At 38.7% G+C, this 14,263-nt stretch overlaps 1 protein-coding gene and 1 long non-coding RNA gene across 2 annotated transcripts; both read right to left on the bottom strand.

Moving 5' to 3' along the window:
• Positions 1-4,011: 4,011 nt before the first annotated feature.
• On the bottom strand, positions 4,012-4,993 carry LOC113293357 (lamin-like protein). The gene is made up of 2 exons (XM_026542013.1): positions 4,713-4,993; positions 4,012-4,596 (listed from the first exon to the last, which is right to left on the bottom strand). The coding sequence occupies exons 1-2, from the start codon at positions 4,882-4,884 to the stop codon at positions 4,265-4,267; spliced, it is 504 nt and encodes a 167-aa protein (XP_026397798.1). The 5' UTR covers positions 4,885-4,993; the 3' UTR covers positions 4,012-4,264.
• Positions 4,994-11,671: 6,678 nt separating this feature from the next.
• LOC113293356 lies at positions 11,672-13,701 on the bottom strand. The gene is made up of 2 exons (XR_003332252.1): positions 13,455-13,701; positions 11,672-11,959 (listed from the first exon to the last, which is right to left on the bottom strand). It is a non-coding gene; the product is annotated as an uncharacterized LOC113293356 (long non-coding RNA).
• Between the last annotated feature and the right edge of the window lie 562 nt (positions 13,702-14,263).

The raw sequence follows: 14,263 nt of genomic DNA, 5'->3' as shown, positions 1-14,263 counted from the left end.
AATAACAAGCTACCTTTTAATTCATTGTCCAACGGCAACTACTTCCTGGAACACCTTATTCAATCAACTAATAAATGCACCAAACTCCAACCCCACCCCGACCTTCACCTTAACTCCTGAAAAAGCGGGGGTCTAACAACCACACCCAATATTTCGATTAGCAATCTGTATGGACTAACTCGAATATACTTATAAGAGAATCAACTAGACAGTCAGACTCAATCTTAATAAAAAGTATATCAAGGAGTTAATATCTCTATCTCTCGATTTGATTTATACTCAAGCAAATAGAAATCTGCGAGTCTTTATCAAATACAAGAGAGATATAAACTTGCATGGTACCAAAGACCAATATCCAAGGATCAATCAATTTCCAATCAACAACCAAAGGTTGGATTTCACAATTGATCGATACAATGCACAACCTATGATATTTCAATTATATAACAAAATATAATGCAGAATAGAAATAACACAGACACCAGAAATTTTGTTAACGAGGAAACCACAAATGCAGAAAAACCCAGGGACCTAGTCCAGATTGAACACCACACTGTATTAAGACGCTACAGACACTATCCTACTACAAACTAACTTCGGTCTGGACTGTAGTTGAACCCTAATCAATACCACACTGATTTAAGGTACAGTTGCGCTCCTTACGTCTCTGATCCCAGCAGGATACTACGCACTTGATTCCCTTAGATGATCTCACCCACAACCAAGAGTTGCTACGACCTAAAGTCGAAGACTTTAATAAACAAATATGTATCACACAGAAAAGTCTACGATAATAGATAAATCTGTCTCCCACAGATAAACCTACAAGTTTGTTCCGTCTTTTGAAAGAAATTAAGGTGAACATGAACCAATTGATAAACCAGACTTATATTCCCGAAGAACATCCTAGTATTATCAATCACCTCACAATAATCTAAATCGTATAGTAGCGAAACTAGATACTGTAGAATCAAAAACGATGAGACGAAGATGTTTGTGATTTCTTTTTATCTTGCCCTATCGAAGATATAATCTTAAGTCAATTATTTCAATTGAACTCGTACGATAGAAAATGGCAAGATCAGATCACTCAACTACAAGAGAATTAGTTTCGTCTGGCTTCACAATCCCAATGAAGTCTTTAAGTCGTTAACCGACAGGGTCTCGAGAAGAAACCTACGGTTAAAGGAGAATCGGCTCTAGCAAAACCAACTAGTATCACACAGGAGGTGTGGGGATTAGTTTTTCCAGTTGCTGGACGTCTCCCTTATATAGTTTTCAAATCAGGGTTTGCAATCTTAGTTACCTTGGTAACAAAGCATTCAATATTCACCGTTAGATGAAAAACCTGACTTATCCAAGATAATATCTTTCAACCGTTAGATTGAAACTTAGCTTGTCTCACACACAAATGAAATGTATTCATTTAGGTTTGAGTAACCGTACCTAAACATGTACATTGGGTTGGTTCACAAATAGTTAACCAATGGTTAGCCATATGAGCACTTTCATATTAACCGTATTCATCTTTCTCATAACTAGTTCAAATGACTCATAAGAACCAGTTCAAGAGTTGTTCAATTGCTTATATCTTTATACATAGACACAATTGAAACAAAATCGGTTTGATTCACTTGAATCAATTTATGAACAATATAGCCAAGGTTTGCAAAGATTGCATTCCTTATTGATTTATTGTTTAAGTTCATGAAACTGCCGATTTGAGAAATATAACCAGCTTAGGTACGCGTACGGGTATGTGTACCATAGCTATCGGACTTGAGTTTGGAAACTCAGCAAAAATTTTCGGTTTGAAAACTTTCGTGGGTACGCGTACGAGTACGCATACCTAAGGTGACTGGTTTTCAGTTTGCAAACTTCACAAACTACAGATGAAATTTTCGGTATGAAAACTTCCGCCAGTACGCGTACGGGTACGCGTACCTAACCTGTCTCCTTCACCAATACCGCATGCACACATATGCACGCACTTGGTTTCCGGCACATGGATTTATACACTAATGTGCGAACACACTATATATGCTTATAGCCGTAGTTGGTTACGTAATCTCAACTCCACATTTCAATCATTGAAACATTCTTGTATAATGTTATAATAGTCGTTAGACAAAAAGAATCGACTATCGTCATCAAAGCTATTATCAAGATTGAAACGTCATCATGACTTTCGTCACGGGTAAAGATGAAAATGGTTAAAGCAAAAGCTTACCAACACATATTTCGAGAAAAAGATAGGCGAGTAAACTCGACTCGAAATAACAAATGTGTATGTATGAAAACTATCATACTTACACGACTTTTGGCTCAAGAGTAGGAGATAGAGTTGATATACTTTTAAGTGACAGATGAGTTCAAGTCTCCACATACCTTTTGGTCGGATGAAGTTCCACTGGTTCCTTGAGTAGTTCTTCGTCTTCGTAAGATACTCGCCATGGAGTCTGGAGCTCAACTATACCTAACTATCCAAGACCGAGACTTAGTCATACGTAAACTAGAAATCAAGACATATAGTTTTTCTCACTAACATTGACAAACATGCTTCAGATAACAACGCATGCGAGTTCGACCGAGCAATGCTCTAACAACTCCACAAACAACCATATCCCAAATCCTGCAACAATCAACATCAACAGCTATAATCTCCTCCTTCTGTTGTCTATTCTGGACCCTATGGCTATCCAGAAATGATCTAATTTACCAACAAAAATAAACAACTTCGGAAGAAATCCTAGCCCGGGCACAAAAACTACAACAAGAATATTCTGGGGCACAACACGCTTCACCACCAATCATACCAGGAGATACACCAACATTCAACCACCCAACAACAGATTGAAGGATAGCAACAATATCGGTAGGTTGGTCCACTCCGAACATCAACTGGATTAAGATTAACACAGATGGAGTAGCCAGAGGCCACCCGGGATTTGCTGGGGCGGGATTCGTCTGTAGAGACTCTGATGCACGAACGTTAATCGCAATGGCCCAACCACTGGGAATTATCACTGCCCTAACTGCAGAAATCTGGGGGTTACTATTGGCCTCAAGAACAACAACAGGGAGACAATGGCCTAGAATTCTCTTTGAAACGGACTCAGAGAACCTCCTGCGTTTCATCACATCAACCACCATGGCACCTTGGCATAGCAGGGATGATTGAAGAAATAAAAAGTAGGCTTAGGCAAATCCCGCAAGTCGTTATACAACACAACTACAGGGAAGACAATCAAGCAGCGGACGGATTAGCAAATCATGCGGCAGATGGAAGCCAAGCAGGAAACTATTTAACCAAAATTTGGGACCAGGCAATCCCATCTTTTATCACTCACATTTTATTTCAGGATTTTGTGGGTACCACATACCCACGATATGTTGTAAATTAAACCTTTTCTAATAAAATTCATGCTTCAAAAAAAAGAAAATGACTAAACTCGGAGTCCACCAGTATCGAGTGATGCTACAATACCGGGATTGGGCACCGTGAGAATCACCGCGTCTCACAGCCCCTGTGACCCACCGGAGCTTGCAGGGGTGGGTTATGGGTCCCACTGTGGGTCCCATATTTTGTTGTGTCTTGCAGTGACATTCACGGGATTCATGCTCCTGTGAATGTAGCATTATTGACCGGTATCTGTCAAAATTCCTCCACTTCACCAAACGTCTGTCAAAATTCCTCCATCATTAAGCCGAGGATTACTTTTTTTTAGGTTATTTGATTTTCTTATGGTCAACGATGACCCCTTACTTCAGATTTTTCGCGCTATAAATTTCAAATTGGTACAGTGAAACGAATTTGAAATTTGAATCCAGCTGATTAGTCAACAAGAGTAGTATATCCAAACCTGCACGAAAGCATGACAGAATAATTCACTAAAGTTTCATCTTTCTTTTCTCTTTGTTTATCATTTCTTTGACCCTTTTCTGGACTCATACTCGCAAACAATAATAAAAGAAAAAGAAAAAAAAGAAAACTCTGGAATAGATTTTGGATGACAAGAGAGTCTTGGTGGTCCAGCACCGTTTCCAGCCCACTGATTGTGATTCCGTGATACTAAGCTGGAAAATTTAATACAGAACAATTATAAAAAAGAATACAAAAATCTAAAAATATACGTATAGTAACTCCAAAACCAAATTTGGACTAAAATAGTACATAATGTATCATCGCTACATCAGCATTCGGTACAAACAACAGCTTTACTCAAAACAAATGAATCATAAAAGGAGAAAGAACCGGTACGGATTAGAACCAGATCGGAAGAATAAGAGAAACCAACACCATTAAAGAAGAAGACCAAGAAACTATCTGATAAGTAGCAGCAGCAGATTTCTGATCAGCAGAAGTATGATTATTTGAAGAAGGAGGAGAAGGGAGTGGATGAACAAGAACAGTAACTTTCATTCCATTAAAACAACCACCAGTTCCACAGATGAAGTAATAACGTTGAGCTTTATCTAAAAGAATGAAATCTTTTCCTTTGCTCCAATTTCCTGTTGCTCCTTCTATCGTACAGTTATCATAACCTGTTTGGTTCACTTCAAATACATTGTACTGATTTTTCGTGTACCTGAAAGCTGTAAACAACAAGAAAACAACAACAAAAATTAGTTTAAGAAAATGGACTTTCAGAGATCTAACTTACTAGAGAGAGAGATAGAGAATTAGTTGAGATAGGAATATTTTGACTTACAAATGAGATCACCAACATAGAAAGTATGGTTATTAGCCCAAATGGTGTAGTTGATTCCTGGATTCCAACCTTTGTTTGCACCAACAATGTGGTCAGTAGCACTAACTAGAGTAGTAGTGGTGGTGTTGATTATAAAGATGAGAAACAACAGCTTGAGAGCAAAGTTCCACATCTTGAACTCTGTTTTGTTTTTGTGGTCTTTCTTTCTCTGTCTCTTAAAAGGAGAAGAACCTGATACTTTACAGAATGGAAACAAGTCTTTTTTATTGCAGAAATGTGGGTCAGTTGGACATTGTTTATTGTGACTAGGAGTAAATCTTATCCCTCCAAATTTGGTCATTGCTACTTTCTATATATCTGGTTCCCAACGGATATTTTAGCTTCTTTTTTTCCCCTTTTTTAACCTGGCGAGATTGGGGTATAATCAGATTAATTGGGGTATATCCAATTTTAAAGGGACTCTTTTTGAGGGTTTTAGGGGAGTCCTAATGGTTTAGTTACAAAACTATCATTACCCTTTAAAAACCTATTACCCTAAATCAGTTTTAATCTTTTCATTTCATCTTCTTCTTCTCCTCCACAACCCTACCGGCTCCATCACCGCCACCACTACCAAAACTCGTCGATTAATTCATCGAAATCGTCGATTCGAAAACTCCGATTAATCTTCAACAATGGATCCGCCAAGACATAAAGCTACTCGTATGAAAGACGCTAATCGAAAACCCAATGAGTATAACCCTGGAATTGCAAGTTTGGTTGCTAAGAAAGTGAAGAAAAAAACGGTTGAAGAAGGAGAAATTGAACCCGCTCAAAACAAAGAAACGTTGCAATTAAGAAAGTATGTACCTACTTAAACTCACTCTAGTATTTCGATTTGATGTTTGCATGTTAAATTAGGGCAGAAAAATCGAAAATGTGAATTGGTAGTTGCGACGCCAGCAAGATACTATGTTATAGACCTTGTTGGCCGGCAAGCTCTTAGGTTGAAGAACTTGCCGGCTGTTTAGTATCTGTAACTGCTACTAACAGGGCCGGAAGGTTATTCAAATGTAGACCTTGTCGGCGACAGTTTTTTAATGAAGCCGACATGTTATTAGTTTTTACCCTGTCGGCCCCTTGTTTTGAATATTTGGTTCCTGATGCCTAGAATTTATAAAACCGGAAAGGTATTTATATAAGACCATGTCGGCTGTTAGTTGGCCGGTAGTGTATGGGTAATGGACCTTGCCGACCTGTAATGTGAAAAATTCATGTTCTACTGTGTTCATATTTGTCATCAACCGGCAGGCTATTTTGATGATACCTTTTCGGCTATACTTTAGCCGGCACGTATGTTTTAGTCGACCCTTCCGGCCATTGTTCCGCCGGATTGGTTAAACCTGTCGACCCTGCCGACCTGTAATTTTTTTTCTTAATTGTTCCTGTTTAGGTTGGAAAAGGCAAAAAAGAAAGCTCTGAAAGCTCTTAGTCCTCCTTCAAGATCTCCTCGTGTTGGTGAAAAACTCTTGACTTTAACACATCGAGGGACATATGTTATGCCGGGAACGACAAAGATCGGTATACCGAATGATTCTCAACCACCATCTGAACCCAGTGATTCAGACGATACTCCAGATGAAGACCAATCAATTCCATCTGGTAGAAGATGTGATGATGATGATGTTGATGAAAGCATTCCGGCTGATGGAGGAGGTAACAATGATGATGATGATGGTGATCAAGAAATGCCTGATGTTGGAGGAGGTAATGATGATGGTGATGGTGATGATGATGATGGTAATGGAGATAAAGGTAAGAATATCATCCAAGATGAAATTGTTGAAGAGGAGGAAGAAGAAGAAGAAGAAGAAGAAGAAGGAGATGGAGAACAAACTCTAGCTATTGTTGAACCCACCGAAGCTTCGGCTTCAACTTCAACCGGAACGAAGAAGAGGGTGATCACTAAACCAGCTGATTCTCACATCCCTCCCAAACACTTGATGGTTGCACTGAGACCAGGTGAGCCTCCAAAAGGGACCCCAGCAGATGGTGCAAAAGGGCATGTACGATCCATAATACTATTGTAAGTAATCTCAATCCGTCTTTGTTCTTTATTCAAGTGTGTAACTATCTTAAATTTGCGTCAAGTGTTTGTATTTCTTTTCATTTTATTTTTTTTGGTATTTAGGATCACAAGCATGCCATCCGTCTCATGAGGCGCCAAGCTTCGTGTTCAGTGACTAATACCTGGGATCTTGACAAGGAATGTGAGGAGGTGAAAATGATTGTCAAGAACTCCGGGTTGTGTCCTGCGGTGGAGAGTTCGAATATTGATCATGATAAAGTTACCGTATCTGCATTTTGTGAGAGGTTCTACGGAGAGAATGATACAATGTTATTCCCATTCGGTGAGATGGAGATAACTACCGATGATTCTCAACAAATTCTAGGCCTCGAAGTTGATGGAAAAGCATTCACTGAGGGATTCGATAATAAGTTTTCTTTCAAGGATATTTAAAATTGAGCCAGAAATAGTTCGGTTGAAATCAGGTTTTTGAGATGAAGGATGGTCGTCTAACCAAGAAGTTTAATCTGAAGAAGTTGAGGGGCACATTATGGGATACATAGACAATCTTGGATAAGGAAGGAAGGGTGAACCCAGTGCGAATCAATGCTACCGCGTCAGCTTATTTGCTATACATCCTGGGCAAATGTATCTTCCCCGACAGTTCCGGAAACCAAGTCGAGGCCAGTTACTTGCAACTATTGGATCCCTTAAATAAAATGCGTGAGTATTCTTGGGGTACTGCGGTGGTCGTCTTCTTGAACAATGAGTTGACAAAATGTTCTAGGGCACTCACTAAGCAAGTTAACGGAAACACATGTCTCTTCCAGGTAATTTTATTGTCTAAATCATTTATATTTGCAAAATTCTCGTAAGATAAGATTCTTACTAAACTTTGTGTTTGCATAGGTTTGGATATATTTGCACTTCCCTACCTTGTTCAAAGGAAACTCCTACATCAAAGTGGATGAGAGTGTTGCGGTTGATAAGCCAAGAGAAAAAAGGTACAATTTTAAGGGTACTCGTGATAAGGAAATGCCGCAACAACTTATCAAACTCCGAAACGCCATCGAAAAATTTGACTGCGGAGGAGGTGATATTTGATCCTTATCGAGATGCTAGAAATCAAGGTTTAATACAAAGGAGAGATGAAATTTTTGCATTATACTATGGACCCTTGATGACTACGTTTGATGGATATTCAATGTACGATCCACATAGGATAATGCGACAATTGGGTTACGTCCAAGAAGAACCTCATTTCGATGAAGCAAAGACGTTCTTTACTGTGAAAATGGCTGAATGCACCACGTCCCAAAAAACTATTAACGTCGTTTACGATCCAGCGCCAACTCAAGAACATTGGGACGACAGACGTGGCCGTAAAATCAACGTGAGTCTTTTGGACGAGGTGACCATCGGTCATGAAGCTACTGAGAAATACATGGCGTGGTACTTGGGTTGGGCTCGTACTACTGTGATTAGGAAAATGCATTTAAGAGTTGCTCTTACTATTTTAAGATTGATTGCATTACTGAATCATTCTATTAATTGTTTGTTGTTTAATTGAAAATAGAAGGACCAATTGAAGACCTTTGTGAAGGTATTGTGCTGCGCGAAAGACATAAGAGAGCCTTTGTCGATTGAAGAGCAAACCAAGCACATTGACTATGCTTGCAATGTTGACAATGAGGATGCCCATATATTGTTAAGCAAGTTGAGGCTGAAGTAAAGGTGGAAGAAAAAGCTAGGAGGGAAGAACAAACCAAGATGAAGGCTGATAAAAAGAGGACTCGTAGTGCTCGTGGTGGTGAAGGTGGCAGCAGTGGTCGTGGTGGTGAAGGTAGCAGCAATGGTCGTGGTGGTGAAGGTAGTGTTCCAAAACGGGGCCGTGTTCGTGGTCGTGGTGAATGAATGCTTTCCTAGTTTATTTGTTTATGTTTTGGTGGACAAATGTTTAAGTTAATGGTGTGGACAAATGTTCGTTTAAGGTTTATGGGACATGTTTTCGTATTTTGGACAAAAAGTGTTGGGTTTCTAGTTGTTGAATGAATGGTTTGTTTAGATATGTAAAGTTTAAATGCATATGCCGGCATGCTTCTTTTAAGTTACATTGCCGACTGTCCCAGGGCCGGCAAGGTTGTGAATTGTCAGACTATCGGCCCTGACAACAGAAATTGTATAGTTACCCGGGTCGGCAAGGTAATACGATTCAAACCTAGCCGGCTGTTTACTAGCCGGCAAGGTAATATGTTATCGACCATGCCGGCTATTTGTGGCAAAAAAAACCTTCTCCTGATGCCTAAAATCATATAAGGTCGGCATGGTAACAAAATTCTTACATGCTAGTGACCCCATACAGTTCCGGCGGATACACAGAAGAAAAACCTTCTCCTGATGCCTAAAATCACCAAAGGTCGGCATGGTTATAATTTCCTACCCTGCTGGCCGTGTAAAAGCCGACATGCTAATGACCCAATACAGTTCCGGCGGATACACAGAAGAAACTGGTCTCCTGATGCCTAAAATCATCATCAGGTCGGCATGGTAACAAATTTCAGACCCTGCCGGCCTTTCGTAGTCGGCATGCTGGGGAAACAAAACAGTGCCGTCGGATTTAAATTTCAAATTTTTTTGCAAGTACAATTGCATTGATTGACTTGTACTTATACACTATAACAGCCAAATTTGGGCAGCATCCTATAAATACACTACTTATCTCCACAAAACAACACACAACTATTTGCATATACTCTCCAAAGCTCATATCATCATTAACTCCATCTAACTCACCCAATAGCTCTCTAATTTGGCAATCACCAAAGCTTGGTATGCGGAAAAACGACTTAGACGTCAATCCTCCGAAAGGGTGGATTCCACAACCTTTTGGGCTAGGGTACACAACAAATTTAGCCAAGAGTTTGGTAATCCTAACACAAGAAGTGTTCAACAAGTGCACGCTAGGCACCTTGTCATCGAAAACGCGATACTTGCTTTTTTAGCTCTCCAACCTCGGATTTTTAACACTCGACCCTTCACCTTGTCCATTGCGCAATTCGTGAGTAATTTTGTGGTTTTTTTACGTAACCCATGTTGTTTTATCTTCCAATGAAACACCACTAACAAATGTAAGTTTGTTTTTATAGCACGAAGTCGTGAAATCCCGCTACTTGGAGGAAAAGGGGGCAGCATTCGCGTTCGATGCAAGCTATCACTTCTTGGCCGAAAGAATCCCGGAGGATAACCCTGACTACTTGGATACTGTATCGTCTTCGTCGGAGAAAGATTGATGGCTTTAGAAGTTTTAGTGTAGGTTTTATGGGTATACCTCTATGTAAGCCTTCACGAGACTATAACTCGTCCACTAGGGTCGCCTAGGGGTTCAAAGGCTTGATGCACATGCTAAGTGCATTCGTTTTTCCGTCGACAAGGATTAGGTTTTATGTTTCAATAAATGTATTAACCAAAATTGAATGAATAAAGTGAATTGCATCTATTAGAATTCAGTCTTTTTTGGGGGATAACCAAAGTCGGCAAGGTTATAATATTACAACAATGCCGGCCAAAACGCTGGCCGGCAGGGTAAGAAAGTTAATAAATGCCGACAAAAAGGATGCCGACAAGGTAATAAATCAATACCATGTCGATTACCTGCGCATTTATAACAGTCTCCTGTGTGTCAAAAATATTACACCCGGCATCTTCTTCATTCGTATACCCTGCCGGCCATATAAAGCCGACACCTTCTTCAGCCGTATACACTGCCGGCGCAGGGTGGCCGGCATGGTCTTCATTAGTCGACCCTGCCGACCTTTCATACTTTCAGAACTGAAAGTGTTGATTTCTTCTTTGATTTTGAGTATGATTTCATACCACAGATTTGCAATCACCTTTTAAAAGTGTTTCGGTTGTGTGCCTCATTTTCGTTGCAAGAGATATTCTCAAAAAAAAAAAAAAAACAAATTCTCATCAAAAATCATCCCACAAAAGTTTAATCGATTTTTTTTTTCATAACTTCAATTCCTAAGTTTTAATCTATTCAATCAATCTAAACTCAATTAATTAACCTAATCAGAATTTTTAGTGTTAATTAAACAAGGGCATATTAACCATTTAGAAAATACAAGGGTTAAGGGGTGGCTTGGTTTTACTTTATAAATGACCACATTTTGTCTTATTGGGTATACCCCAATCTCGTCAGGTTTTTTAACAGCAAAAACTCATAGCGTCGTCTTACAATTTTGAGGTACTCTAGGCGACCTTAAGATATGAGGTTCTTTTATGACCTAGAACTTTAGTTCAGTGGAACAATATTTAAAGCGATGTCTTGGATCCAACTATGCTATTGAGGGTCGCCTAATTCTTTTTAGTCTTTTAGGTTAGATTTTCTTTTTAGTCTTTTAGGTTAGATTTTGAACTCCAAACTTGTAATTCGGCATAAAATGCCCCAAATATTGGTTATATTACATTCAATAACTACACATTTAGTGACTCTTATACAGCCACTGACCTTTTTGATGATCATTTACTTAAGTATTTGAGATTACTAATCACGGGTGATGGTATGGGGTTTGGTCCTTTACAGCAGCGATTGGCTACCTTGTCTATCAAAGACGGTGGACTTGGCATTTACACCATGGCTGACACCAGCACTTACTGTTACCTTGCTTCTCAGAGTCAGACTACTTCGTTGCAGAAGGTGATCCTTGGTAGGGCTGCACATGGTTCGGTTTTCACCGGTTTTTGGCAAAACCAAAACCGAAACCAAAGTACTCGGTTTTCCAATAATGAAAACCAATGAAACCATTAAGGTAGTTCGGTTTTGTTCGGTTCGGTTCCAACTCGGTTTTGTATAAAATCATTCGATTTTTGGTTAACCAGCTAAGTCACTGAAATTTTTTATATCTGTCAGTTAAAAGGCAAATTTTTCTGAACCTGTCACTCAAGTTTCAAATACATAAAATGTTCCAACTTCCAATACATGTTGATAGAAGCATTAAATTTTAAAGAGTCTAGTTTCTCCTTTAACAAAAACAAAAAAACATCAAAAATTCATAATCATAACTGACTACACATCTTTAGATGGAAAATCAACATAGAGGTCTCATTCCTAAAAGGGTCGACAGGAAATAGTTTGTTACAATGAATACACTTTGCAGGTGTAGAAATTGGGTATTCCACAGGAGGTTGTAACGGTAACCTGCACGTACACAAACTTGAGTTAAATATGAATTTCTCAATCATGATCAGTGCAATGGTACATAATGTAACTAAGAACATCAAGATTAGCAACCACTATGTTAGACAGGCACTAAATATGGCTACTCACATTATTGACAGTTCATTGTTTCAACTTGGCTATGCAAGAAACTTATGAGATGAAAAGCATCTCGACTGAAAACCAAATACATAAACTGCATATGTCCAATGCCAGAACTTATTCAGTATAAACAACATCTAGCACCAGAAGCAGATGATTCAAGGATTTTCTTTAAATGACACATCTTCATTACATTAGATATACACATCATATCTTCTTATTAGTACTCTTATATACCTTGTTGCTTTGAGGATGACTTCAAATGTTCTAAACATAAATGATAACTAGCAAATTTATCTAACTGTTAAGGAGATCATTGTTACCAAAAGCATATGCTTACAAGGACAATTCTCATTCAGGCTCTTAGCCTTACTTAAGAACTAGCATATATGCTTATGCAGATCGTTTTTCGAGCTAAATTGGCTTGACAAAGTGTGGCATAGCCTTAGGGAAGGGGCACGACATGCAATTTACAGAAGCTTGGATTTGGATGTTATATATTTTAAGAACCCAAAATTGGTTAACCTGGAGTAAGGTACTGACTAATAACGCTAGGCTAACACATCTATGTCGATGACAAGAAAAATATATGTGTATGCTTCTAATTGGCAAGGAGTACATTCTAAGGCTCAAAGATATAATCTTACATAGATTTATTAAGTGTTGTAAAGCCCCCAAGAAAACCGTAAGAAACTGAGAAATGGAAATTCATACCAGTTTTCTAGTCCTGCCATACAAATGGAAATTCGTACTATGTTCAGGACTTCAGGACTCATAAGCAACACATACATAAGCTTCTTGTTTATCTACAGCAAATCCCGCAAGGTATACGAAAAAATGAATGAAATTACAGAAAGGAATCAAAAAAATGAAAGCATCAAACTATGCTTTTCGTAATCGTCTCAGTATATTGTAAATACGAAATCTGTCTTTGTAACTTCATCTGTGCATAAAACTTAGATATGAATTCCTCTGCTTTTAGATAAATTCCTTATTTTGGACTATGTTTACAGAACTTAATCCATTGTTATCTGATCCATCGTTTCCATCAATTTCAGAATCTGAATCATAGTTTTACTAAACTAGTTTTGATCTTGTACAATCAAAATCAACACTATTGATTTCTGACCTAGTTGTGTGTATACTAAATAAATTGACCTCATTAAGCATAACCCAGTTCATATTACTATGTAAATCAGCCAAAATAAACCCTAATTTTGAAATATCCCCAACAAAAATTAATATCACAAAACCCTAATTTGCAGATTTATAAAATCAAATCTTCCTCATAATATCAAAATCTGTTCAAACCTAACGCTCATAATCATAGTATCCTAACCTTTTAAGAAAAGAAGATAAATCAAACATTTAATACCTTTATAATATGAAGTAACTTCTAGCCTTAGTTTATTGCTTGATTAAACTTGAAGAAGAGAAAGAGAAGAAGAAGAAATCGTGGGAAAGCACCAAAAAAGTGACTGGTTATTAGTTTGAGAGCGGCGGTGTGGCTGGTGTCTTAGTTTGGTGCTCGAGCTCGACTGTCTGCTAATGGAGACTGAGTCATGGGAAAGAAGCGAAGAAGTGAGAACTGAGGAGAACGCTTCATAGGTTAAGAATCAATCTTAAGATTGTTATTTCTCAATCAACCGCCAGTATTCACTCAAATACACGTCCTACGCTAATCGGTTAAAACCGATGGTTATCGGTTCGGTTTTTGGAACCAACCGAAACAGAAACCACTTATGTCGGTTTTCCAGAACTGACAAACAAAATGAAAACATTGTGTTACGGTTTCAGTTCGGTTCGGTTTTAAAAGATCGGTTTCGGTTCACGGTTTAGGTTCGGTTCTGTGCAGCCCTAATCCTTGGTAACTCTTTCTCAACGGACAGAGGTTCTGCTTATCGATTTGCACTTCAGAGATTCATCCAGGTATATGGATTATCTTATACTTACTGTGTCAATGATATTTCCCCCCTTCCATGCACCCCCTGACAGTCACTTATTTTGATGTGGTTAAGAAGCAAATCCCATATCTGTAAGAGATTCCATCTTGTGGCAGTGCAATCGTGTTAAGCATGCTCAAGAATATTTATTGGTTGTGCCCATTAGCGAGCTCAATCAGTGTCTTGGACCTAGACAGTTCAGACGTGTGCTTTGTTATCGCCTTGGCATCCCACTTTTTGT

This window comes from Papaver somniferum, chromosome 7 (genome assembly GCF_003573695.1).
Source record: "Papaver somniferum cultivar HN1 chromosome 7, ASM357369v1, whole genome shotgun sequence".
Lineage (NCBI taxonomy): Eukaryota > Viridiplantae > Streptophyta > Magnoliopsida > Ranunculales > Papaveraceae > Papaver > Papaver somniferum.
Note: the sequence above shows the minus strand (reverse complement) of the source record. Positions and strands in the feature narration are given on the sequence as shown.